We start from the raw sequence: 27,867 nt of genomic DNA, 5'->3' as shown, positions 1-27,867 counted from the left end.
TTCGAGTGTTAATATAAATGACGACATAAATGAACCTCTAGAAGCTTCTGAGCCTAATATTCATCTACAAAAACAAAAACGAGATGAATTTGAAGGAACAAACTACATGTTATCAGACCCTCTTTGCACAGAGGAAGGGCAGCTCCGACTCGCAGGAGGCGAAATCCCACTTCTTCTCATCTGAAACATAAACACAAATGAACTTTCATTTTCTCAAGATGGCTAAAAACTAATATAATAGTGAACAGTTTGCATTTATTAAGCTTGAATGTTAAAAGTACATATTGTGGTGATTTGTCAGGAATTTAAAGGCAGGTGAAGTATAGTTTAAACTCCTAAATAAACCCACTGCGACACATATGTGAGTTTAAAAGTGAACTTTAAATGCGTAATTTAGCAGAATCCTCAAAAGACAAATTGTGGGACTCAACCCCCTTCGCAGGAGTTTGACCGCAGCATTACTTTAATTGAATTGAATTGCAATAAACAGATCAAAACGATCCTGAAATATCACATTCAGAGTGAATCTTCACCATTGAGAACGCATAATAATGTACTTTTATTCACATCACTTCTTCTTGCTGATTTAATCTGCTGACGCTGCAAAAAGCAAATATAAACAGATTTGAATGTGATTTAATTAAACAGACCAAAAACATGCGTCACTCCATCATGAAACAGATTCAACAAACCGTCTGAATTTCTTGCTCTTTTTTTTTAGATGTCAAGCAAACAACTTCTAAAACGCTTGTTTCCTGAATGGAGTTTGGTCCAATCAGAGCTAAGCTAAAATTGTAGCGGCTAAATCTTAACGATGATGTTTTTCAAATTACACAAAAACACAAGATTGCATCGAAATAACTGGATTTTCAACGGGTTTAAATGTAGAAATTACTCTATTATTAAAGGTGTGTGTGTGTGTGTGTGTGTGTGTGTGTGTGTGTGTGTGTGTGTGTGTGTGTGTGTGTGTGTGTGTGTGTGTGTGTGTGTGTGTGTGTGTGTGTGTGTGTGTGCGTGTGTGTGTGTGTCTCACAGCCATTGTTCATCTGCAGACAGCGCTCACTGGTCCTCGTGTTGCTTTCCATGTTCCAGTTTTCATAAAGAAACCTGGAGCCGTCGCTCCACATCCAGAATAACACCTAGAAATACAAATAACATAATTACATAATTACATAAACACATTTATGATCAAGTACAAGTACGCTTTAAAGTACACGACCAAACCAAAACACTGTCATCTCACATTTAGTAGTTTTAGTCATACATCCTGTTTATTACCATTGATTATTAACAACAGATCAGCTGTGCATGTTTTGTGATTATATCGTAGAAAAAGTCGTACGTTGACACAGTTGTGGCCCCCGACCCAGGTGGGGGGGAAGTCGTGCGTTTCTGCGCGGGTCAGCGCCTGCAGGAAGTGGTTCTGCTCGGGACTCTGGACCGAGGCCAGGTTAGCGCCTTCGAACATGCAGTAGCTCTGCAGAGAGAAAACACGCTCTATAAAAGCTCAATGTTCAACAAAATAAAAGCTCAATGTTCAACAAAATAAAAGCTCAATGTTTAACAAAATAAAAGCTCAATGTTCAACAAAATAAAAGCTCAATGTTCAACAAAATAAAAGCTCAATGCTTAACAAAATAAAAGCTCAATGTTCAACAAAATAAAAGCTTCATGGTTTAACAAAATAAAAGTTTTCTTGTCGAACCTTGTTTTAACAAAATAAAAGCTCCATGTTTAACTAAATAAAACCTTAATGTTTAACAAAATAAAAGCTCCATGTTTACCTCCGCCTCAACCCAGGTTTTCGGGGAATCGATGAAGACGAAGCACAGCCGGCCGAATCGGGACCAGCCGAACGGGCAGTAGAACTCCCGGTCTGCAGAAATAACATATATACATATAACATGTTAAATATTTCACTCATTTAAAAACTGCAATCACTAGTTTTTACAACAACTCAAACTCAAAATGTATTTATGTGTGAATATGTCTTAAAGGGGGACCTATCATGCAAAAGTCACTTTGTGATGTCTTCTCTCCATCAACATGTGTCCCCGGTGTGTCAGGGAACTCACGCAGCGTCAGGAAATAAAACCCTCTCTCTTTTCCTCCGTACCCAAATCTCTAAAAACGGGGAACAACGGAGCTGATCCAGATTTGCGTCCGATATGACGTAATATCTGAAATGTGGACCCACGGGCCAATCAGAAACGTTGCTATCAGAAACAATGCCCGACTGTTTTGGACGTGATATGGTCGGTGTTTACATTAGCATCGCTAACACTCAGAGCTAACCTGTACTGGAGAGCATGTGTGTGAAGAAGCAGGAAGTAAAAAGGAACTCACCATAATCCATGATAATCCATGATATGGCGTTTCATCACGGCAGCATTTAGTCTAGACCGTAGCTGCCGGGTCCCGCATGAGCTCAGACCCTCCTCTTTTTTTTATTAAAGCTTTATACCCAAATCAGCACTTTTGAAACAGGAAGTAAAACAGAGGGATATGAGGCATGGCTAGAATGATCTGTTTGGTATTTTGAGCAAAACACTTCGTAGACATGTTTTTTATATATTTTTATTAGGGCTGTCAAGTTAACGCCACTAATTATTTTAACGCGATTAACGCATGTGTATTTTTTTTCCTCGGCCGCCCCGTAGTTTCAGAGCGCATCGAGTTTAAAATACCATCTACAAGCTGATGCTGACAGCCTCGCTCCTGCCGCCCGCTTGTGGCAGACCACACTTCCACACTCACCGGCAGGCACCGACTGGCTGTCGGGAGGACCGGGAGGGTGTGTGTGTGTGTGGCCCGAGCGAGCGAGAGAGAGACCTTACGTGCATTGTTGTTGTTAGCATCTGGTGCTAGCTAGCTGCGCTGACGGATATGGAGCTGTTTAAATGAAAACAGAGGAGCGACATTTCGCCACAACTGCGCCGAGCACTTGACTTTATGCAGGAAGCCAGACAGTGGGACATTGAACGAGAAGTCAGCACACTCAGCACGGATAGTGCGCAACACGATTGCAGCGTCCAGGCAGCTCCCGTTCGAGCATATGCCTTGAGTTGCACACAACACACACACACACACACACAACACACACACACACACACACACACACACACACACACACACACACACACACACACAGACACACACACACACACACACACACACACACACACACACACACACACACACACACACAGACACACACACACACACACACACACACACACACACACACACACACACACACACAGACACACACACACACACACACACACACACACACAGGTTGTTGTGTTTAATATTCATGAGAATATTTGTCATTGTTCAAATGATAATAAACATTTGCATAAAGCATATTTGTCCACTCATATGTTGATAAGAGTATTAAAAACTTGAAAAATATTCCTCTAAGGTACATTTAGAACAGATCAAAAATGTGCGATTAATTTGCGATTAATCGCGATTAACTATTTTAATCGACTGACAGCCCTAATTTTTATATATCTGAGACCTGTGCTATTGCCTACAGATAGCATGGTAGGTGACCTTTAAAAAGTGTCATGCAACTTTTATTGACTTATTTTATACACTATTTTTCTTTTACTTCAAGCTCATTTTAGTGAAGGATAATTTGTTGACTTATTTTGTCTATATATGTTCTTTGCTCAAAATACAAAATAATTTCTTAGGCAACTATAAAAGGCTTCTCATGTTAAAAAAATAAAAACTCTAATGTTGTAACAAAATGTTGTAAAAAAATTAAAGCTTCAGTTAACAAAATAAAAGCTCAATGTTAAAACATTTTTAAAAAACATCCATGTTTTAACAAGAAAATATCTATGTTTTAAAAACATAAAAGCTTTCTTTTGTTACCGTAGATTTAGCGAATAAAAGCTCCATATTTGAACCAAATAAAAGCAATGTGTAGAAAATTGAAATGTTTTGACCAAAGAAAAGCTTTTTGGTAACCTTGTTCTAACAAAATAAAAGCTTTCTTTTGTTACCCTTGATTTAGCGAATAAAACCAAACAAAGATGAACTAAATACCCCCCCCCCCCCTCTCCTCACCACAGTTGACGGGCACGGTCCCCGGCGGAGTTCTCGTGTTCGGGATCTCCTCCCCGGTGATCACGTTCACGCACCAGCAGGATCCCGTGGATTTGGCGCATTGCTGCGGCAGGAAGTTCCCGTTGAAGTCGCACGAAGGCATGAAAGCACCGGGGATACCGGGCGGCGTCTGTCTAACGATGTACTCACACAACCCCAAGGTCCGCGTGCTGAGGGAGGTGTTGATCGCCATGGCAACGCTCAGAGACAGGAAACAGGCGAAGGTCAGGGTCACGATGAGTGTCTTCATGGTGACGATGAGCAGGAAGCAGCTGAACAAACTGGAGCAACAATTAATACATCTGACTATAATAAATAACATTTAGAAAAAAACTCCATGTTTTAACCAAATAAATTGAATTAAATTACTTAATGTATCAGCATGGCTTTGCAAAAAGAAATTGCATGATTTAAATCAATTAAAAAGTTTGCTAAAATATTACATTCTAAAATAATAAATCCTGTAAAACATACGACCAATGTTTTGGAAAAAATAAATACATTCTGTAAAATATTCCCCAAAAAATATTCAAAAAATGTGTCTGTTAAAAATAATAATAATAATTCTTAATGATGTAAAAAAATATGATCCTGTTTCTCAAAAATAATACATTCTGTGAAAAACTAAATGATTGTGATCACAAAATAAACACAAATATGAAAAGAGCCCTTGATTACATTGCAGTGAAATAAAACATTAAAATGAATGTAGAGATATAAAGCAAACTTAGGAGAGAAAAATAAATCTGAAAAAATAAAAATATCGAAAGTTTCGCAAAAATAATAAATTGTAAAACATATTCCGTAAAACAAGTGCCTGCAAAAATAATTCATAAAAAAATGAATCAATACAAAAAACCCAATATTTTAATAAGATTGGAAATACAAATTAATAAAAGATTATAATGAATCTGCAACAAATAATGATACATTCTTTAAAATGTATAGAGCCTTTGATCACATTGCAGTTATTTAAAATAAATGTAGAGAAATGAAACACAAAATAATGAATTCTGTACAAAATTAATGAGTGAAAAAGTAATACATACAAAAATATTTAAATAAAAAAATATATATATTTGAATAAGCTTGACAAAAAAAATTCTATAAATAATTATCATTAATGTGCAAACAATTAATAATAAATAGTGTAAAACACAACGTAAATAGAGCCTTTGATCACATTGCATTAAATAGAGGAGCGGATTTGAAGCACACTCACCTGTTCTAGCATCGAGTCTGTGTTTCTGCTCCTTTTTATCCGGCAGCTTTTCTCCGCCTCTCCTGAGTCATTATTTAATTTCCCACGACCTTCCCTGAAGCTTGGAGGTCAGAGGTCGGTGTAACAGAGCTGCAGAGACACGTATCTCTTTAAATGTACCTTTTTATTTTACTATTGTTATCACGCTGAGTTTTGGGTTTCAGCTTTTGTTCCATGTCTTCATTGTTTCTGGAGTCTCAGCTTTCCGTCTCGTCTGGCTTCCAGATGATTCCCTCTCATCTCACACAAAGCTCTCGTATTCTCCTGACCTTGTTTTCTGCAAAGCTGGCACTTTGTTTTGCACAGAAAACCCCTGAGGAAGGCTGGATCATATCATGTTATATCCTCAAAAGAACCTGAGGTGATATTTGTAGGTGTTAAAGCTGAATGGGATCAAAAAACGTACTTAAAGAAATCACCCTGAAACTTCCCCAACTTGTTATTTATATTAAACCTATCATGCAAAATGCACTTTGTGATGTCTTCTCTCCATCAACATGTGTCCCAGGTGTGTCAGAGAACTCACGCAGCGTCAGGAAATAAACCCCTCTCTCTTTTCCTCCGTACCCAAATCTCTAAAAACGGGGAACAACGGAGCTGATCCAGATTTGCGTCCGATATGACGTAATATCTGAAATGTGGACCCACGGCCCAATCAGAAACGTTGCTATCAGAAACAATGCCCGACTAATTTAGACGTAATATGGTCGGTGTTTACATTAGCATCGCTAACACTCAGAGCTAACCTGTACTGGAGAGCATGTGTGTGAAGAAGCAGGAAGTAAAAAGGAACTCACCTTGTGGTATAACCGGCAAGAGAGAAAGCCTTTGAGCTCCAGACTGTTTCAGAGAGAATCCTTGATAATCCATGATATGGCGTTTCATCACGGCAGCATTTAGTTTAGACAGTAGCTGCCGGGTCCCACATGAGCTCAGCCCCCTCCTCTTTAAAGCTTTATCCCCAAATCAGCACTTTAGAAACAGGAAGTGAAATAGAGGGATATGAGGCATGGCTAGAATTATCTGTTTGGTATTTGGAGCAAAACACTTCATAGACATGTCTTTTATATCTTTTAATATATCTGAGACCTGTGCTATTGCCAGGGTTGGGTTGTAACGGAATACATGTAACGGCGTTACGTAATCAGAATACAAAAATCAAGTAACTGTATTCAGCTCGCGTTACATTTGAAAAACGAGTAATCTGATTACAGTTACTTTCGTAAACCTGAAGTGAATACATTTTGGAATACTTATTGGAATTATTGGTGGAAAAATTTCCTCACAACATTTAATATTCATTATTAAAGGTACAGCCGAATCATCACAGCCCACAAAAACTTTTACCGCCGCAGATGGACCAAAAAAGGGAGCGTTTGAAAAAAAAGGGGCGGGTCCGCTCAGTGGAACAATAACAACGAAACATGGAGGAACAAAAGTCTGCGTTTAAGTCGTGTGTGTGTGTAGAGGTGTGTGTGGTTAAAACACATCAGCCTGCGGTCGCTCTTTAGCCTTTCTAATGATTCTGAAGGTAAACACAGCTAAGGCGGTGCGTGAAAGGTGGTGCACGCTCCTCTTCTCAGACCCTCCCGCTGCCTCCTGGTGCTGCAGAGATTTCATGAAGTGAAGGAGGTGTTCCTTCTATAAAACAGCTGTGGGCAGCAGATACTGTGACGGCCCCTACACACGGCGGCGTGCGTTACCGCTTGGCGGTGGGCGTGTCTGAAGCTTGGGGATTTTTTACGAACAACGCGACCAACAACCAATCACATGAATGTCCCGCCCCGGACATACAAAGCAAAGCATTCATGCTACATCCATGCTGGCTAAATATACTGTCTATGCTTGCTAGCTGTCCATTCAAACGAAGTACACTGGATATAAACTCTCCAAACAGGCGAACACCTACCAGTTTCACCCACTGTCTCTGCCACCTCCCCCCATGCCTGGCTCCTCCGGTTTGTATCCCTGTATGTAAAGAGGGACTGGTCATATAGTACCGGGTGATTCCCTAACGCCACGATCTTTTTCTCCTCCATTTTTTGACATATGGGAAATAACTGCGGTCTGGCTCTCCCAACATACACGCGGTTTGATTGGATAGCGCTTGTAATGTCAGATTTGCATATGCGGGATTTGATTGGCTGACGCCTCCGTCGAGGCGGCAAAAGTAGAACATTGCTCTACTTTTGCAGCGAGCACCGCGAGAGAAGCTACGCTTTGCTCCCACAATGCAGTTTGGCGAATCGTGACGTCACCCCATTCAAAGTGAATGGGCAGAAGCGTTGAAGCGGCAACGCACGCCGCCGTGTGTAGGCTCCGTGAGGGTCACAGACATGAATTCATAGATCAAGGCAGACTGGTGCACACACTCTCCTGTTTTGCTAATCCGGTGCTTAAAGAAATATAGCTCTGCACCCCTGGCCGAAATGTCCTTAAAATGAAGTCCGAGTTCGACATTTTAATTCATGTCCTGCCAACACTGGCAGGACAGAAGGCGACACGCCCGTTCTAAGCCGTGTCCTCACTCCTCACATCCCAAGCTGCATCCCCAACAAGTGTATTATGTTGTTACATCGTTTCAGATGTTATGTTTCAGTTGTGCTCTTGATAAGCCATTAAAACAGTAAAAACACGTTCATTTTCCTTTTGCTTTTTGTGTCTCCTGTTCACCAACACATACCATCTGTGATGGAAAAAGAAAGTAATCCAAAAGTACTTACTTACGTTCAGAGCCATGTATTCAGTAATCAGTAACTGATAACAAAGTAACCCTCCCAACCCAGGCTATTGCCTACAAATAGCCTGTTGGTGACCTTTAAGATATCGTTTTTTTGTATTACAAGTTTTTTTTAATCTTGTGTTTGAATATGCAAATGAGGCGTTATGTTAAATATGAGCTAATTTGCATATTATCCGGAACAGAACATTCGAAAATGTCAAGTTCATAATTCTGGTTTCATTTTGTTTAAATATTAGAATCAAAGATCTTTAAAGCCGGAGACTTTAAAGATCAGAACATAATGCCATATCAAATTAAATTAGAGAAATGTATAGAAATAAAAAAACGTATGTTTGGAGGAAAAAAGTCACATTAATTGTGAGTAAAAAAATAACACGTGAAGTCAAATATTTAATAGAAAAAAGTAGTAATATTTCAGGAAGATCATTATATTAATTAATAAGAACAATTGAAATAGTTCCAGAAAAAAAACCCTGTTTAAAAAACAAACACATAACTCAACAAAAAGTTCAGATATTTACACAAAAAAAGGTTTACATTTTCTCATATCAAAACTCTGTGATTATTGTTGTGTTTTTTTTAAGTGTGTTTTTTAAAGAATTTTAATAACATCTAAAGGTCCGGACACCAAATAACGTCCCGACGGACCCGACTGTTGTGTCGCCTCACGTCTCCTGCGTCTTGGCCATGTGTCGCTCTGGAACACACCGCAAAGACTTCAGCCGACGGTCAAGTAGCACGTACGCACTGCACATGCGTGAGTGGCAATAACTCTCCTGACCAGCAGGTGGCGGTAGTGTGTATTCATCATTCAAAACAGCAGGCAACCGGAAGACAGACTGCGTGATATATACAAACAACAAATAGCGTGTACCTTTACATTTTCACTCCATTTTCTTCATTCCAGATCGCCACGATGTAAAATGTATTATTGCGTCCAGGTGAGATAAAAATGAAAAATAATAGCCGTCTGTGTGTGCCTAATCGTTTGTTTGCATACCTCACTTTCGTTTCGCTTCTCATGCACTGATTCGCTAAGCTGAACAGCCAATCAGAGTGATTTATTTTGCCGACAGCCTCCGAAAAGACACTTTGGTGCGGGACACACCAATCTGAGTAGGGCGACAGGACGCTCATCGACGGCCAGACATCTATCGACGGCTGAAATCGGCTTGGTGTGTCCGGGCCTTAAAGTGTTTTGAGTACCATGAAAAGTGCTCTATAAATAACATGTATTATTATTATAATTATTATGAATGAATACAATACAATATGAACATTACGCACAGGTTCATAGGAGAAATCTACAAACAAAAATCAAAGTGAGTAAAATAAACTCGTGGATTTCGAGGTTCTCTTTCCTCCGGTCTGAATGGAAACAATGGCCGCAGCTTATTTATTACATCAGTATCAACACCAGCGAGTAACTGATGCCTGAACATGTGGAATCAAACCTTTACTTAAAAGGACGGGACAGATTAGGTTTAGGGTTTATTATATATTACAGCTTAATGGATGTGGAAGGTCTGTGACCCAGATCGGAACGAAACAAGGCTGTAAACTAAGAATGGCTTTAAATCAACTCGCTGTTTTTAATATGCAGTGGAAAGTAACATTGAGTTTTGTATTTACTCAAGCACTATATTTAAGTACAATTTGGAGGTACTTTACTTGAATATTTCCATGTTATGCTACTTTGTACTACTCCACTCCAGTTCAGAGGTACATGGTGTACTTCTACTCCACTACATGTATTAATACCTTTAGTTACTTCACAGATGTGGATGAATGATGTGAAATATAATCAAGTGTTGAATCAGACTTTAGTTCCACCTGGAGTAAATCCACCAGCTACCCTGCAGTATACAAAGTACTTCAAACTAGCTGCACCTTCACCAGCTTTGAGAACACTTTCATGATCAATCATTATAAAACATATCATATATAGTATTCTGAAATGGACCAATCTGCACAATGAATACTTTTACTGTCGCTACTTTCACTATATTTTGATGAGAATACTTTCCTACTTTCACTTGAGGAACATTTTGAATGCAGGACTTTTACTGTAACAGAGTATTACTACACTCTGGTACTTCTACTTTTACTCAAGTACAAGATCTGAGTACTTCTACTTTTACTCAAGTACAAGATCTGAGTACTTCTACTTTTACTCAAGTACATGATCTGAGTACTTCTACTTTTACTCAAGCACAAGATCTGAGTACTTCTACTTTTACTCGAGTACAAGATCTGAGTACTTCTACTTTTACTCAAGAACAAGATCTGAGTACTTCTACTATTACTCAAGTACCAGATCTGAGTACTTCTACTTTTACTCAAGAACAAGATCTGAGTACTTCTACTTTTACTCAAGAACAAGATCTGAGTACTTCTACTATTACTCAAGTACCAGATCTGAGTACTTCTACCTTTACTCAAGTACAAGATCTGAGTACTTCTACCTTTACTCAAGTACATGATCTGAGTACTTCTACCTTTACTCAAGTACAAGATCTGAGTACTTCTACCTTTACTCAAGTACATGATCTGAGTACTTCTACTTTAGTAGACAGAGGGGTTTTTCAGTGGTGTTTTCTGAAATGCTGTGGTGTTTTGCACTTCAGGGCCACCGTAGGTTAATATACACTAGAACACACAATATTAAATGGAGTTTGGCTTCATCACGTGGTGAAAAAGACGAATGAAATATGATAAAGTTGATTAAACATCAATTTGACCAATTATGTTTTTTGTACAATTGTAAAGATGCACAAATCCCATTAAATCAGAATAACGCGGTTTATTTGCGTCAAACATCGGACACTATTTTGGATTATAACGAAGTCAAATCTGAACACACACACAAGATAGTTATATTTCTATATTCCCATGGACTTAAGCTTTCTGATAATGATGTTAAATCGGGTGAACACCGCGAAAAAGTGACCACAAATCCGCTTAGAAGTCACAGAAAATAGGCGCTCCTCATTCCTGCAGAATTGAAAATCTTCACATTTCTACGTTTTCTTCAGAATTAAATTAATCCAGAGATAAATTAAGATAAATCCAACAGTTCACTGCAAACAAGAGCTCAGTGCGGACGATTCGGCTTACTTTTAAAGGTGCAACTTGTCCAGGAAGTTACCAAAAAGAAGAAACGGGGATCAGGTGCTTCCGGTTTACCTCCAGTGAAAAGACCCGGATGTGGATTTTCTTTTAATGTTTATTTGATACAATAATTTTTTATTATTAACTTAATAAGACAAGGTTAATTTATAAGATAACGTTTTTTTTATTAAATGAAAAACGAATCCATAAAAAATAATAATTGAATGGTTTAAACAACATTTAAAATAATAAAATAAAATAAACACTTTTAACTTAAAGGTGGGGTAGGTAATCTTGAAGAAACCAGCTCGAGTGCGCTAGAATTGAAAATACACAGCCGTAAAAAATGTGCCACTTCCTCACAGAGCCCCTCCTCCAACACACACGAACGTGATCATGACCAATGAGGGCACGAGATAAGTTTGTGCCCAGATGGAAGGCTGACAGGCAGGTAGGCCATCCAGTTACTTTAGCCGGCTCAGATGATTGGTTGTACTTTTTACAGCGCTACGGCTTCCACAGATGACATGTTTTATGGATTTTTTTAAACTAATGTAATGCTTGTTTTGTTGCTTGAGAAGCTTGTGGAAATAGTGTAGGTTTGTTTTAGTACAGTTTTAGGGAAACAAAAGTTAGGGGGGCAGCTGGGGGGGCAAGGCTCTACTGTGGGGGGCAGCTGCCCCCCTTGCCCCCCCGTAGATCCGCCCCTGGTACAGTTTAACCATGTCCTGGATGTAGGAAGGGCCAGATCCATTCGCAGCATGGTAAGCAAGTACCAGTGTCTTGAAGTGGATTCTAGCAGTTACCGGAAGCCAGTGGAGGGAGCGGAGGAGCGGAGTGGTGTGGGAGAATTTAGGAAGGTTGAAGACCAGACGAGCCGCTGCATTCTGGATGAGCTGCAGAGGTCGGATGGCACATGCAGGTAGACCAGCCAGGAGGGAGTTGCAGTAGTCTAGGCGTGAGATGACGAGAGCCTGGACCAGAAGTTGGCTTCAAAGCACTTCAGATATTCATTGCTATCGGGATGTTAAGAGCATTCCATGGAATATAACAACAAGTGTATCTCGAGCCGGTTTCTCAAACGTACCTACCCCACCTTTAAAGTAAAGTGTTCTTTTTAATCAAAGTTAATGATTAAAAAGAACACTTTACTTATTTAAGTAAAATATTTTACTTACTTTATTGAATAAAATTATAGATACAATTAATAATATAAAAGAAAATTAATAAGCAAATTATTTGTATTATTAACTGGATAAAATGTTATTTGACTTAAAATGAGTTTTTCCATATTACCTAAGCTCATATCTGGAGTCCTGTTGAACTTTATCACAATTAATTTGAATAAAATTGATATTTAGGAACACAGCATGTTCGCCTCTGCAGACCATTGACATGCACTAAAACCTACAGAACACACTACAGGAGAGGAAACACCACAGAAGAAGAATAGGGCCTCTTTATTAACTGTCGTCATGCTCCGATGCCTCTTCACTGATGCAGGTTTCCTCCCGAAAGTGTATTTTCATGCTCACTACCTCTTTGTCAGTGAGTTTGACTTCCTCTCTCGTAAAAAAGTAGTTTACCTCCATTTTAATCATTAATGCGGTTCAGGCTCCAGCTCCGCAAAACAAACCAGGTAAGTCTCATGTTTACGATCAAATCCTTGAATGAAATGTGAAATGTACTTTTTGTAATGCCTATGTCCATGTTACGGTCGTCCTTTGCTGATAAGAAGTCATTATTTTGTCTTCACGATGAACTTTCTCTCGACGTGTCAAAGTGTTGCATTGATTAACCTTTTATAGACCTAAATACAAAGTTTGCTCCCCCTGGTTCTGGTGAAGGCAGATGTTAACGCTACAGCTTCAATACATTATTAAATTAATAATATTTTTAAATGTTTTGGGTTGATCCTTGACTTCCTTGACCCAATGTTCAATCGTTTTATTCCATTTCCACATAAAATGGTAAATGTATTCTTATTTTGTATTAATATGATCATAATAAGTTAAATATCTTATTTCGTTCACAGTGTGTGGGCGCTGTATGTAATGCACTGTAGGCCTAGTTCTGTTGTTGCTATCTCATATTTATTATTAATAGTACTACTAAAAACAATTGTAAAAATGGAGTAGAAGATCAAATGTTCCTGTACACATGAAGAAACGTCTTCAGCAACTTGACGACACAAACAGCATTTAGAGAACATTCAGCAACTCGAGGAGACGTGCACTAAAAGGAACAACTCAATGCATCAGTTACTCATTCATTCAAATGCTCGAAAAAACATGAATTTAAAAAGTGATGGAAGGATTTTTCTTTGTTTTGTTTCATCTTCCAAGTTTCATACCATAAGGATTAAGAGCTGTAATGCTGCCGTTACCAGGGGCAACGTAAACTGAAAATATAGAGTTGTATTTCTTGGTGTTTGTGCCTTTTTTGGACGAGTAGAAGATAGGAGACAGAAAAGGGGAAATGACATGTAACAAAGTTCCCAAGGCTTCACTCTAACGGTACAGAGTGTACCTCTCGTAAAGCCGTTGTATTTACATAAAAGCTTTTTCAAAGTCATAATAAAACTTTAAAGAGTTCCTCTTTCTATAAATCACAGTTCCTCCGAGTTTCTTTCAGTTTTGTCACGTTTCCGTCAGACTACACGTACGTAATGGATTACATGTTACAGGATTATCAGGACACCAAAACATAAAGAAGGTAGCTGTATTCCCTAACAGTTACAATCAGATTACAATGTTACAATAGGTTTACAATAAGGATAGATTATAGAGGCGTGCAGGAATGAGTCTTCAAACTGGGAAATGAGTTGGGAAATCCCATTGGACCGGGGAGATGCTGCCTGAGGTTGGTTGACACGTACGAGGAGTTGTAGAAATGTCTCACTAAATCTCTGTAACATCCCGTCATGTCTGCTCAATTGTTTGTCATGTTAATCAGGTTCATGTTATTGTTTCACGTTTAGTTCATAGCCCAGGTTAGATTTATGTTTAGTCAAGTCTTTTTGTTCACCTGTCCAGTCCTGTCATTGCACTTCCTGTTTTATTTTGTACTTACCTCTTGTCTCTAATTTCAGGCCCCCTTACTTCCTCCCTTTGTGTGTCTTCCTGCCATCGTCAGCGTCTGCCCTGCCCCTGATTGTTTCCACCTGTTCCCCCTTACCTCATGTATAAATAGTCCTGTCTCCCTTTGTCCTGTGCCAGTTCGTCCTGTGCCAGTTCGTCCTGTGCCAGTTCGTCCTGTGCCAGTTCGTCCTGTGCCAGTTCGTCCTGTGCCAGTTCGTCCTGTGCCAGTTCGTCCTGTGCCAGTTCGTCCTGTGCCAGTTCGTCCTGTGCCAGTTCGTCCTGTGCCAGTTCGTCCTGTGCCAGTTCGTCTTGTGCCAGTTCGTCTTGTGCCAGTTCGTCTTGTGCCAGTTCGTCCTGTGCCAGTTCGTCCTGTGCCAGTTCGTCCTGTGCCAGTTCGTCTTGTGCCTTGTGCCATTTAGAGAGCCAGTTTGTCTCGCCAAGAGATTAATGTACTTTGTGACCATAGTCAAGTTTATTTAGTTTGTCATTTGTTTTGCTACGTTTTGCCTCTCAGGAGTGATTTTTTGTTTGAACTTTATACTTTTACAAAGTAAAGACTTTTTTTGAACAAACTCTCTTTTGAGTCGTGCGTTTGAGTCCAAGTGTCTGTAAGGTTCCTAACAATCTCATTTAATCAAAAGTATTACTGTAACTTCATTCTCCGTTTATTTCCCACGGTTTGAATTCACATCTAGCCTCTAATTCCCACGTCCTCTGAACAGACAAAAGGCTGCCTCTACAATCACAATCAGAATACCTTTATTAGTCCCACGGAGGGGACATGTGCGTAGGTACAGCAGGAAAAAGAGCCACAGACAGCTTAATGTTATTTATGTTCAATATGTGATATGCATTAAAAAGTACTAAGTTACGATACAATAAAAAATATAATAAAAAATAAAAATGTACGTAATACACATCCTGTAACAGTTCTTAGGATTTAGCAGCCAGGTATATATTACACAGTTATTAACGGCATCTATATATATTGCACATATTGCACAAAGGTGGTTGGTATTTAACAGCAGCAAGTTACACAAAATACACACCTTGTAACATTCTTAGGATTTAGCAGCCAGGTATATACAGTATTACACAGTTATTAATAACCATTGGTTTGTAATTAACATGTATGTGAGTTTCAAACGTCTGGACAAATGTTTTCCTATAATCTATATTTCATAGCTGTATGTACGTTTCAACCGTCTGGTCCACACTTCCTGTCATGTAAATGTGCTTGCTGAGGAACTTCCCCTTCCCTCCTTCTGTAGTGTATAAAGTGTTTTTCTGTTGTATGATGTCAGATCTTGTACGAACTGTTTGGTTTAGAGACAGCTGAAATAGATTAACTTTATTAAACAACAACAATAACGTTGCTTTAAACTTCTATTGTTTGTTCATTTCTTGCCAAACAGGTTGTTTCTGTTTTTGCGTGGAATTCCCTCCACACGAGGAATTTGACTTGATGTCATGGTGCATACATAAAAGTAAATTAAAATTAAATAAAAACACAGATAGAGAACTATTTTGTAAGGGTCCAACACAGAAAAAGGTCATGCTTGCACCCCTTTATTAACCCCTTTATTAACCTCTCTGCAGAATGGAGCTGTTGACCAACCTCTACCTCTTCCTCTCACTCGCCATGTGTCGAGGTCAAAGGTCGTCCTGCGATCGCTGCGACCCTCGACTCGCCTGCGACTGCTCCCACGCAGGATACACGCTTGTTCCCACGGTAACAGACCGCGCCCTGACCCTTGACCTTTCCTTCAACGACATCGCCGTGGTGACCGGCGGCGACCTGACGGGACACGAGAAACTGCGGATTCTGATTCTACACCGTAATGTTGATAAGGGGTTTATTTTGAGCTATTCTAAAAGCATACTTTATTTGTTTTACCTTATTATTTGCCCTTTTTGTTCTTTGTTTGTTTGTTCACCATGTAAAGCGGCCTTATAGAAAAGTAATCTATTATTATTATTATTATTACTAAACCGTGTATACTTATTTCCCAGAGTTAAATGCAAATCCATTTTTATCTTTGTATAATGTCAATTTCTGGATTTTCTTTTTGATATTCTTTCTCTCACTCTTAAAGTAAACCTATATATAAATAACATAATACAATATAGATTGTTCATTTGTTTGTAAGTGGGCAAACTAACTAAATCTGCAAGGGATCAAATACTACTTTTCCTCCATTGTATATATCCCTGCATTTTACTTTCACTATACTCCTTTTTTAGGTTGTATTGTATATATAGCATTGTTGGAGAAGCCTAGGAGATATCTATAGTGTCCGACAGGTGCAAACGCGCTACAAAACACGCCCAGTAGGAGCAATGTGAGAAAGTGTTTGTAGCTGTAGTGCATATAACAATAAAGCCTTTCAATCTTTGATGGGTTTTACAATTTGAGAGCATCAAACCTTGATTTCTGCTTCGTTTTGCGTCCTTGGCAATGACCAATGACCAATGACCAATAACCAATGACCAATGACCAATGACCAATGACCAATGACCAATGACCAATGACCAATACAAAGCCAGGTGTAGTGTTGACCAAAGATCCATGCCTCATTGTGATGTTTGAAGATGGAAATAGTAAAACATCACTTCATGATAACCACTGATAATCAGCGGACCACAGTATGATCCCTGTGGAACTCCGGATTAAGTTTTTGTCCAAATTTCTGATCTTTTTTAAACCTAAATATTGCTTTCCTCCAGGTAACACACTGTCTGAGATCCATCCGTCAGCGTTTGACTCTCTGTGGAGTCTGGAGCAGCTGGATCTGTCCGACAACCAGCTGACTGCCATCAACCGCAGATGGTTCAGTAAGCTAGGAGCTCTGCAGGAACTCAACCTGCTCCACAACCCGTACAGGTAACACGCTCAGGGTTATATTCAGAGATGGCAAAAGTACACACATCCTTTACTCAAGTAGAAGTACAGATACTCGTGTTTAAAAATACTCTGGTAATAGTAGAAGTACTGACTAATCTTCTTTACTCAAGTAAAAGTAAAGAAGTATGGGCTTTGAAATGTACTTCAGTAAAAAGTACCCATAACTTGTTGTCCTGGGGCAAGACACTTCACCCTAATTTGCAGTATTCACTGTTCCATGTCTGATATGGGTAATATGTAATGCAAAGCGCTTTGAGCATTCGGAAAAGTGCTCTAATAAATGTAACCAAACACATATTAAAACTAAAGTAACAAACATGTTTTGAAAATGTAAGGTGTTTGTGTTCAAAATGTAAGAAGTAGAAAGTACAGGTTTTTGAGTTCAACATGTGAGAAGTAGAAAGTACAGGTATTTGAGTTCAACATGTAAGAAGTAGAAAGTACAGGTATTTGAGTTCAACATGTAAGAAGTAGAAAGTACAGGTATTTGTGTTCAACATGTAAGAAGTAGAAAGTACAGGTATTTGGGTTCAACATGTAAGAAGTAGAAAGTACAGGTATTTGAGTTCAACATGTAAGAAGTAGAAAGTACAGGTATTTGGGTTCAACATGTAAGAAGTAGAAAGTACAGGTATTTGAGTTCAACATGTAAGAAGTAGAAAGTACAGGTATTTGAGTTCAACATGTAAGAAGTAGAAAGTACAGGTATTTGAGTTCAACATGTAAGAAGTAGAAAGTACAGGTATTTGGGTTCAACATGTAAGAAGTAGAAAGTACAGGTATTTGAGTTCAACATGTAAGAAGTGGAAAGTACAGGTATTTGTGTTCAACATGTAAGAAGTAGAAAGTACAGGTATTTGAGTTCAACATGTGAGAAGTAGAAAGTACAGGTATTTGTGTTCAAAATGTAAGAAGTAGAAAGTACAGGTATTTGAGATCAACATGTAAGAAGTAGAAAGTACAGGTATTTGGGTTCAACATGTGAGAAGTAGAAAGTACAGGTTTTTGAGTTCAACATGTAAGAAGTAGAAAGTACAGGTATTTGGGTTCAACATGTAAGAAGTAGAAAGTACAGGTATTTGAGTTCAACATGTAAGAAGTGGAAAGTACAGGTATTTGTGTTCAACATGTGAGAAGTAGAAAGTACAGGTTTTTGAGTTCAACATGTAAGAAGTAGAAAGTACAGGTATTTGTGTTCAACATGTGAGAAGTAGAAAGTACAGGTATTTGGGTTCAACATGTAAGAAGTAGAAAGTACAGGTATTTGGGTTCAACATGTAAGAAGTAGAAAGTACAGGTATTTGTGTTCAACATGTGAGAAGTAGAAAGTACAGGTATTTGGGTTCAACATGTAAGAAGTAGAAAGTACAGGTATTTGGGTTCAACATGTAAGAAGTAGAAAGTACAGGTATTTGGGTTCAACATGTAAGAAGTAGAAAGTACAGGTATTTGGGTTCAACATGTAAGAAGTAGAAAGTACAGGTATTTGAGTTCAACATGTAAGAAGTAGAAAGTACAGGTTTTTGAGTTCAACATGTAAGAAGTAGAAAGTACAGGTATTGTGTTCAACATTTAAGAAGTAGAAAGTACAGGTATTTGGGTTCAACATGTAAGAAGTAGAAAGTACAGGTATTTGGGTTCAACATGTAAGAAGTAGAAAGTACAGGTATTTGAGTTCAACATGTAAGAAGTAGAAAGTACAGGTATTTGAGTTCAACATGTAAGAAGTAGAAAGTACAGGTATTTGTGTTCAAAATGTAAGAAGTAGAAAGTACAGGTATTTGTGTTCAACATGTGAGAAGTAGAAAGTACAGGTATTTGAGTTCAACATGTAAGAAGTAGAAAGTACAGGTATTTGAGTTCAACATGTAAGAAGTGGAAAGTACAGGTATTTGAGTTCAACATGTAAGAAGTAGAAAGTACAGGTATTTGTGTTCAACATGTAAGAAGTAGAAAGTACAGGTATTTGTGTTCAACATGTAAGAAGTAGAAAGTACAGGTATTTGTGTTCAACATGTAAGAAGTGGAAAGTACAGGTATTTGAGTTCAACATGTAAGAAGTAGAAAGTACAGGTATTTGAGTTCAACATGTGAGAAGTAGAAAGTACAGGTATTTGTGTTCAACATGTAAGAAGTAGAAAGTACAAGTATTTGAGTTCAACATGTCAGAAGTAGAAAGTACAGGTATTTGGGTTCAACATGTGAGAAGTAGAAAGTACAGGTATTTGTGTTCAACATGTAAGAAGTAGAAAGTACAGGTATTTGTGTTCAACATGTAAGAAGTAGAAAGTACAGGTATTTGGGTTCAACATGTAAGAAGTAGAAAGTACAGGTATTTGAGTTCAACATGTAAGAAGTAGAAAGTACAGGTATTAGGTTCAACATGCAAGAAGTAGAAAGTACAGGTATTTGAGTTCAACATGTAAGAAGTAGAAAGTACAGGTATTTGTGTTCAACATGTAAGAAGTAGAAAGTACAGGTATTTGTGTTCAACATGTAAGAAGTAGAAAGTACAGGTATTTGTGTTCAACATGTAAGAAGTAGAAAGTACAGGTATTTGTGTTCAACATGTAAGAAGTAGAAAGTACAGGTATTTGAGTTCAACATGTCAGAAGTAGAAAGTACAGGTATTTGGGTTCAACATGTAAGAAGTAGAAAGTACAGGTATTTGGGTTCAACATGTAAGAAGTAGAAAGTACAGGTATTTATGTTCAACATGTAAGAAGTAGAAAGTACAGGTATTTGGGTTCAACATGTGAGAAGTAGAAAGTACAGGTTTTTGAGTTCAACATGTAAGAAGTAGAAAGTACAGGTATTTGGGTTCAACATGTAAGAAGTAGAAAGTACAGGTATTTGAGTTCAACATGTAAGAAGTGGAAAGTACAGGTATTTGTGTTCAACATGTAAGAAGTAGAAAGTACAGGTATTTGAGTTCAACATGTAAGAAGTAGAAAGTACAGGTATTTGTGTTCAAAATGTAAGAAGTAGAAAGTACAGGTATTTGTGTTCAACATGTGAGAAGTAGAAAGTACAGGTATTTGAGTTCAACATGTAAGAAGTAGAAAGTACAGGTATTTGGGTTCAACATGTAAGAAGTGGAAAGTACAGGTATTTGTGTTCAACATGTGAGAAGTAGAAAGTACAGGTATTTGGGTTCAACATGTAAGAAGTAGAAAGTACAGGTATTTGGGTTCAACATGTGAGAAGTAGAAAGTACAGGTTTTTGAGTTCAACATGTAAGAAGTAGAAAGTACAGGTATTTGTGTTCAACATGTGAGAAGTAGAAAGTACAGGTATTTGGGTTCAACATGTAAGAAGTAGAAAGTACAGGTATTTGGGTTCAACATGTAAGAAGTAGAAAGTACAGGTATTTGGGTTCAACATGTAAGAAGTAGAAAGTACAGGTATTTGGGTTCAACATGTAAGAAGTAGAAAGTACAGGTATTTGAGTTCAACATGTAAGAAGTAGAAAGTACAGGTTTTTGAGTTCAACATGTGAGAAGTAGAAAGTACAGGTATTTGTGTTCAACATTTAAGAAGTAGAAAGTACAGGTATTTGGGTTCAACATGTAAGAAGTAGAAAGTACAGGTATTTGGGTTCAACATGTAAGAAGTAGAAAGTACAGGTATTTGAGTTCAACATGTAAGAAGTAGAAAGTACAGGTATTTGAGTTCAACATGTAAGAAGTAGAAAGTACAGGTATTTGTGTTCAAAATGTAAGAAGTAGAAAGTACAGGTATTTGTGTTCAACATGTGAGAAGTAGAAAGTACAGGTATTTGAGTTCAACATGTAAGAAGTAGAAAGTACAGGTATTTGAGTTCAACATGTAAGAAGTGGAAAGTACAGGTATTTGAGTTCAACATGTAAGAAGTAAAAAGTACAGGTATTTGTGTTCAACATGTAAGAAGTAGAAAGTACAGGTATTTGTGTTCAACATGTAAGAAGTAGAAAGTACAGGTATTTGTGTTCAACATGTAAGAAGTGGAAAGTACAGGTATTTGAGTTCAACATGTAAGAAGTAGAAAGTACAGGTATTTGAGTTCAACATGTGAGAAGTAGAAAGTACAGGTATTTGTGTTCAACATGTAAGAAGTAGAAAGTACAAGTATTTGAGTTCAACATGTCAGAAGTAGAAAGTACAGGTATTTGGGTTCAACATGTGAGAAGTAGAAAGTACAGGTATTTGTGTTCAACATGTAAGAAGTAGAAAGTACAGGTATTTGTGTTCAACATGTAAGAAGTAGAAAGTACAGGTATTTGGGTTCAACATGTAAGAAGTAGAAAGTACAGGTATTTGAGTTCAACATGTAAGAAGTAGAAAGTACAGGTATTTAGGTTCAACATGCAAGAAGTAGAAAGTACAGGTATTTGAGTTCAACATGTAAGAAGTAGAAAGTACAGGTATTTGTGTTCAACATGTAAGAAGTAGAAAGTACAGGTATTTGTGTTCAACATGTAAGAAGTAGAAAGTACAGGTATTTGTGTTCAACATGTAAGAAGTAGAAAGTACAGGTATTTGTGTTCAACATGTAAGAAGTAGAAAGTACAGGTATTTGGGTTCAACATGTAAGAAGTAGAAAGTACAGGTATTTGAGTTCAACATGAAAGAAGTAGAAAGTACAGGTATTTGAGTTCAACATGTAAGAAGTAGAAAGTACAGGTATTTGAGTTCAACATGTAAGAAGTAGAAAGTACAGGTATTTGAGTTCAACATGTAAGAAGTAGAAAGTACAGGTATTTGAGTTCAACATGTAAGAAGTAAAAGTAAAAAGTTGTCAGAAAAATAAGTAGTGGAGTAAAGTACTGATACCAGAAAAATGTACTTACAGTAACAAAGTATTTGTACTCCACTACTTCCCACCTCTGGTTATAGTTTATTTTATTAGCTGATATTTATATCCAACTTACAATAAATGCAATCAATGTTGACGATACAAATGCAGAATCCAATGCATTAGCTTCAAATGAACCAAGTGCTGGTGCATTAGCTTTAAAAAAAAAAAAAAACGTATGCTATAACTTATTTAGAGATTTAAGGGCCAAGGTGCAGTTGAAACAGGTGGGATTTGAATCCACCTCGGATGATGCCTAGACTTTCCTCAGTCCTGATATCCATAGTAAGCTTGTTCCCCCATTCTGGAGACAGGATAGTAAACAGATGGGTTTTAGTTCTGGGTCTGAGTACAGAACAAGCTCAAATCTCCACAAAGGGTCTACATATTGTGTGTTGTGTGTCCTCCAGCTGCCTGGGATCTCGTCCAGTGTTGCAGAGGCTGGTGAGACTGAGGAGGCTGATGTTCGGAGGTCCTGCTCTGGAGGAACTGAGGAGAAGAGATCTGTCTGGAGTCTCTCAGCTGGAGGAGCTCACTGTGCAGGCAAACAACCTGAGGAGGTAACTCAAATGCTGGAGACACTGAAATGGATAAGTGTCAGACAGACGTCAACTTATACTTTGTTACATTTTGTCAGAAATATTACAGTGACTCACTTACCACATATTATCACAAAGGTGTATAGCGCAGTATGCTCAACATAACTATCAAACACCACATGCAATAGAAGGAAGGTTCGTATTACCCAAATCTAAATCAAATATGAGACAGAAAACAGTCATCTACTGTCAGCTGGAACTCTTTACCGTCCATATCATTCAGGAACATTCTCATGTACAATTCAAAAGGTTGCTAAACATTCATCTCAGTATTATAAAGTACAATTGAACTGTGCCTGTGGCTATGTACTTATTATTATTATATACAATTGTTTGCATTTTTTTGTTTGGCCTTATTATGGTTAAAATTAGATGACCATTTTAGTTTTCACTTCATATAGCATTGTAAATTGCATGAAATGATGAGCTGTTTTGTTTTATGAATGTTTGAGAGAGTGTGTGAGGACCCCAGGAAGAAGGGCCAATGCTCATGCTAGTGCTAATGCTAATGGGGATCCTAACAAAGAACAAACAACAACGAGGTGCGAGACTGAAGCTGTGCTGGTTGTTTTCCAAGAAGTACCAAGAAACACACTGTGACAGAAAGCCATGTGGTTAAGGAATGAGTCCTCAATCACCTCACCTTCTTGTTCTCTGTTGTCCCCTGGTCTGGAAGTCAATGGTTATCTGAATGTGTTTTTGGTTGTTAGCCGGAAATAAGGTCTGTGGTTAAGAGATTTCTATTCTAACCCTAACCCTAATTTCCTTTAATGGGGTTGGTTTGCTAATAATATCTTAAATATTTACCCAAGTTAAAATGTTCTCATGTATAAATGTTGTCTCACTATTTCCAACTCTATGGTCCTGTTTCTCTCCATGTTGAAGGTACGAGTCCGGAGCGCTAGCTGACGTTTGGCCATTGGGTCGAGTCACTTTAAGCCTCCATGGTCCATTTCTAACAAACATAGCTTTAGCTTCGGATGTGATCGGGGACGTGTCCTACCCGGAGACGCCTATTACTCTGAAAGACCTGCATCTGAATCAGTCCGTTCAGCCCTTCAGAGAGATGGCCAGGCGGAGAGTCAGGTCTGTACACAATATGCTTTCCTTTTGTTTCAGTGCTTCTATTTTCCAATGCTGAAGCAACACAAATGTCCCGTAGCCACTCTTAATGGTAGCTCTTCTTCATCAACTGGCATATCATGTAAACTTTAGAAACAAGATGGCTAATCCAAAAGTTAAAATAAACTCTTAAGTCTTGTCTCGTCGTCCAATAAACATTTTCCAGAAAATATGTTGGTGAAAGTAAAAGATGAAACATTTCAGCACTGAAAATACTGGACAAAATCTACAATACTAATTGTAATGCAGCACTCTTTCAATAAGCCACATGCTAACCAATATAAATCACCACATTATCAGACACAAGCGTCTAATTCTCAAATCTACACCAACGAGTGAGTAAACATATTAACTAACACAGGAGTCGAAGGAATTGACTGGGTGAGCGTTTATAACGTTAGATTTATACGATTATTTGCTACAATTAATACCACTCACCTTGCGACAGCGACACCTGGTGGCCCGTCAACACTGCTACAATCGTTGATAATCCTTCACCACATGCTTTAAAGAGCTTGGAAACACTTTAGATCTGCATTTAGGTACAACGAAAGTGCCTCAAAATAATCAATACAAATGTTCATTGTCCAGAATATTAACAGCACAACATATGTAGAATATCACAACATAAGACACGCTAGAAGGATTTATATATTGTGAGATGTAATTCAAGCAAGTAACCCTAACCCCAGAAAATGGTGACCAAACCAAAAACTCACTCTTCTATGATGTCTTTCTTCAGGAGAATTACCTTCTGCAACCTTTCCGTGTCCGATAAGGGCATTGTTGACTTCCTTGAGGCGGTGGATGGCGAGCCGATCACCTCCCTGTTCATGGACGGCGTCACGCTGATCGGCGAGGGCAGGTAGGAAAACAAACATCCATCAGTCTTCTTTCTAGATTGAAAGCCAAGCGAGTATATTTATATAGACCCTTTCAACACAAGGCAATTCAAAGTGCTTTACAACAATGAAAAACATTAAGAAATAGAGCAGCGGAAACACATTATAGACTGGCATTTCAAAACATTCATTAAAAAGCAAAGCTAATAAAACATGAATATCACAGGTACACGAATAAAAGTTACAGTGCAGTTTAAGATATGAATAGCTCAAGTCTTCAGCCTGGGCTGCAGCGGACCGGCAGGTTTCTGGGAGTTTGTTCCAGATATTTGGAGCATAATAACTGAACTTCTCCATGTTTAGTTCTGACTCTGGGGACAGAAAGCTGACCAGTCCCTGAAGACCTGAGAGTTCTGGATGGTTCATCATTTAGCAGGAGATCAGAATAAACCATTCAGTGCTTTATAAACCAGCAGCAGTATGAAGTCGCTGACAGGAAGCCAGTGTAAAGACTTCAGAACTGGACTGATCCACTTTCTTAGTGTTAGTGAGGACTCGAGCAGCGGCGTTCTGAATCAGCTGCAGCTTCCTAATAGAGTTTTAAGTGAGACCTGTGAAGACACCATTACTGTAGTCCAGTCTACTGAAGATAAAAGCAAATCCTGCTGAAAGACTTTTTAAAAACCCTTCAGAGATAGAAAAGCGACAGACTTTTGGATGTAAGCCACAAATGTGCAGGTAATGTGCATACTGTACTGTCACCCATTATTGAGTTTATATTGTAGTTATAAATAAAAGCCGCTTCATATACTAGTGATCAACTGTTGGGTGAATGACTGCTTGATAATGTGTTTTGTTGGTTGGTGTTAGGTGGGAGAAAGCCAGATTGACCGATCATAAAAACATCGATGAGTTCTTCCTACGAAACGTTGTGGTGCTGAACGTCTTTCAGTTCAGCTCGTTGCTGCAGCTGGGGTTTTTGCTGCAGTACCCCAGAAAGGTGTCCATCATAAACTCTCAGGTATCTGTCACATGGGGTCTGAATGTTAAAGGTCACCTATTGTGCAAAATCCACTTCCTCATGTCTCTTCTACATCAACATGTGTCCCCTCTTCTTCATGTCTCTTCTACATCAACATTGTGTCCCCTCTTCTTCATGTCTCTTCTACATCAACACGTGTCCCCTCTTCTTCATGTCTCTTCTACATCAACATGTGTCCCCTCTTCTTCATGTCTCTTCTACATCAACATGTGTCCCCTCTTCTTCATGTCTCTTCTACATCAACATGTGTCCCCTCTTCTTCATGTCTCTTCTACTCAACATGTGTCCCCTCTTCTTCATGTCTCTTCTACATCAACATGTGTCCCCCTCTTCTTCATGTCTCTTCTACATCAACACGTGTCCCCTCTTCTTCATGTCTCTTACTACATCAACATGTGTCCTCCCTCTTCTTCATGTCTCTTCTACATGCAAACATGTGTCCCCTCTTCTTCATGTCTCTTCCCCCCTACATCAACATGTGTCCCCTCTTCTTCATGTCTCTTCTACTCAACATGTGTCCCCATCTTCTTCATGGTCTCTTCTACATCAACAAGTGTCCCCTCTTCTTCATGTCTCTTCTACATCAACATGTGTCCCCTCTTCTTCATGTCTCTTCTACATCAACATGTGTCCCCTCTTCTTCATGTCTCTTCTACATCAACATGTGTCCCCTCTTCTTCATGTCTCTTCTACATCAACACGTGTCCCCTCTTCTTCATGTCTCTTCTACATCAACACGTGTCCCCTCTTCTTCATGTCTCTTCTACATCAACACGTGTCCCCTCTTCTTCATGTCTCTTCTACATCAACATGTGTCCCCTCTTCTTCATGTCTCTTCTACATCAACATGTGTCCCCTCTTCTTCATGTCTCTTCTACATCAACATGTGTCCCCTCTTCTTCATGTCTCTTCTACATCAACATGTCCCCTCTTCTTCATGTCTCTTCTACATCAACACGTGTCCCCTCTTCTTCATGTCTCTTCTACATCAACATGTGTCCCCTCTTCTTCATGTCTCTTCTACATCAACACGTGTCCCCTCTTCTTCATGTCTCTTCTACATCAACACGTGTCCCCTCTTCTTCATGTCTCTTCTACATCAACACGTGTCCCCTCTTCTTCATGTCTCTTCTACATCAACATGTGTCCCCTCTTTTCATGTCTTTCTACATCAACATGTGTCCCCTCTTCTTCATGTCTCTTCTACATCAACATGTGTCCCCTCTTCTTCATGTCTCTTCTACATCAACACGTGTGTCCCCTCTTCTTCATGTCTCTTCTACATCAACATGTGTCCCCTCTTCTTCATGTCTCTTCTACATCAACATGTGTCCCCTCTTCTTCATGTCTCTTCTACATCAACATGTGTCCCCTCTTCTTCATGTCTCTTCTACATCAACATGTGTCCCCTCTTCTTCATGTCTCTTCTACATCAACATGTGTCCCCTCTTCTTCATGTCTCTTTCCATCAACATGTGTCCCCTCTTCTTCATGTCTCTTCTACATCAACATGTGTCCCCTCTTCTTCATGTCTCTTCTACATCAACATGTGTCCCTCTTCTTCATGTCTCTTCTACATCAACATGTGTCCCCTCTTCTTCATGTCTCTTCTACATCAACATGTGTCCCCTCTTCTTCATGTCTCTTCTACATCAACATGTGTCCCCTCTTCTTCATGTCTCTTCTACATCAACATGTGTCCCTCTTCTTCATGTCTCTTCTACATCAACATGTGTCCCCTCTTCTTCATGTCTCTTCTACATCAACATGTGTCCCTCACTTGTTCATGTCTCTTCTACATCAACATGTGTCCCCTCTTCTTCATGTCTCTTCTACATCAACATGTGTCCCCTCTTCTTCATGTCTCTTCTACATCAACATGTGTCCCCTCTTCTTCATGTCTCTTCTACATCAACATGTGTCCCCTCTTCTTCATGTCTCTTCTACATCAACATGTGTCCCCTCTTCCATGTCTCTTCTACATCAACATGTGTCCCCTCTTCTTCATGTCTCTTCTACATCAACATGTGTCCCCTCTTCTTCATGTCTCTTCTACATCAACATGTTCCCCTCTTCTTCATGTCTCTTCTACATCAACATGTGTCCCCTCTTCTTCATGTCTCTTCTACAACATGTGTCCCCTCTTCTTCATGTCTCTTCTACATCAACATGTGTCCCCTCTTCTTCATGTCTCTTCACATCAACATGT

The 27,867-nt window shown here is 38.7% G+C and overlaps 2 protein-coding genes across 2 annotated transcripts in view; one reads left to right on the top strand and one right to left on the bottom strand.

The window, feature by feature from the left end:
- si:dkeyp-75b4.10 (ladderlectin) lies at nucleotides 1-5,603 on the bottom strand. Its single transcript, XM_034227626.1, has 6 exons — nucleotides 5,342-5,603; nucleotides 4,081-4,400; nucleotides 1,785-1,876; nucleotides 1,343-1,477; nucleotides 1,034-1,139; nucleotides 1-180 (listed from the first exon to the last, which is right to left on the bottom strand). Exons 2-6 carry the CDS (start codon nucleotides 4,367-4,369, stop codon nucleotides 113-115), a joined length of 690 nt encoding a protein of 229 aa, XP_034083517.1. The 5' UTR covers nucleotides 4,370-4,400; nucleotides 5,342-5,603; the 3' UTR covers nucleotides 1-112.
- Nucleotides 5,604-9,025: 3,422 nt separating this feature from the next.
- The window catches only part of LOC117553624 (toll-like receptor 2), a gene marked incomplete in the record, with an annotated part of 73,353 nt that continues 54,511 nt past the window's right edge, over nucleotides 9,026-27,867 (top strand). Inside the window, 7 exon segments of the mRNA XM_034227645.1 lie at nucleotides 9,026-9,064; nucleotides 15,914-16,152; nucleotides 17,042-17,198; nucleotides 22,464-22,613; nucleotides 23,538-23,738; nucleotides 24,517-24,639; nucleotides 25,487-25,637. Of these exon segments, the coding sequence (XP_034083536.1) occupies nucleotides 15,915-16,152; nucleotides 17,042-17,198; nucleotides 22,464-22,613; nucleotides 23,538-23,738; nucleotides 24,517-24,639; nucleotides 25,487-25,637 (1,020 nt within the window).

The sequence above is a fragment of the Gymnodraco acuticeps genome, unplaced genomic scaffold (assembly GCF_902827175.1).
Source record: "Gymnodraco acuticeps unplaced genomic scaffold, fGymAcu1.1, whole genome shotgun sequence".
Classification (NCBI taxonomy): domain Eukaryota; kingdom Metazoa; phylum Chordata; class Actinopteri; order Perciformes; family Bathydraconidae; genus Gymnodraco; species Gymnodraco acuticeps.
Note: the sequence above shows the minus strand (reverse complement) of the source record. Positions and strands in the feature narration are given on the sequence as shown.

Coding starts and splice junctions, on each gene's coding strand:
- si:dkeyp-75b4.10 (XM_034227626.1), bottom strand. CDS start 4,369: ATGAAGACACTCATCGTGACCCTGACCTTCGCCTGTTTCCTGTCTCTG. Junction 1,140..1,342: donor GGGGCCACAACTGTGTCAAC/GTACGACTTTTT, acceptor TTGTATTTCTAG/GTGTTATTCTGGATGTGGAG. Junction 181..1,033: donor TCTGCAGATGAACAATGGCT/GTGAGACACACA, acceptor TTTATGTTTCAG/ATGAGAAGAAGTGGGATTTC.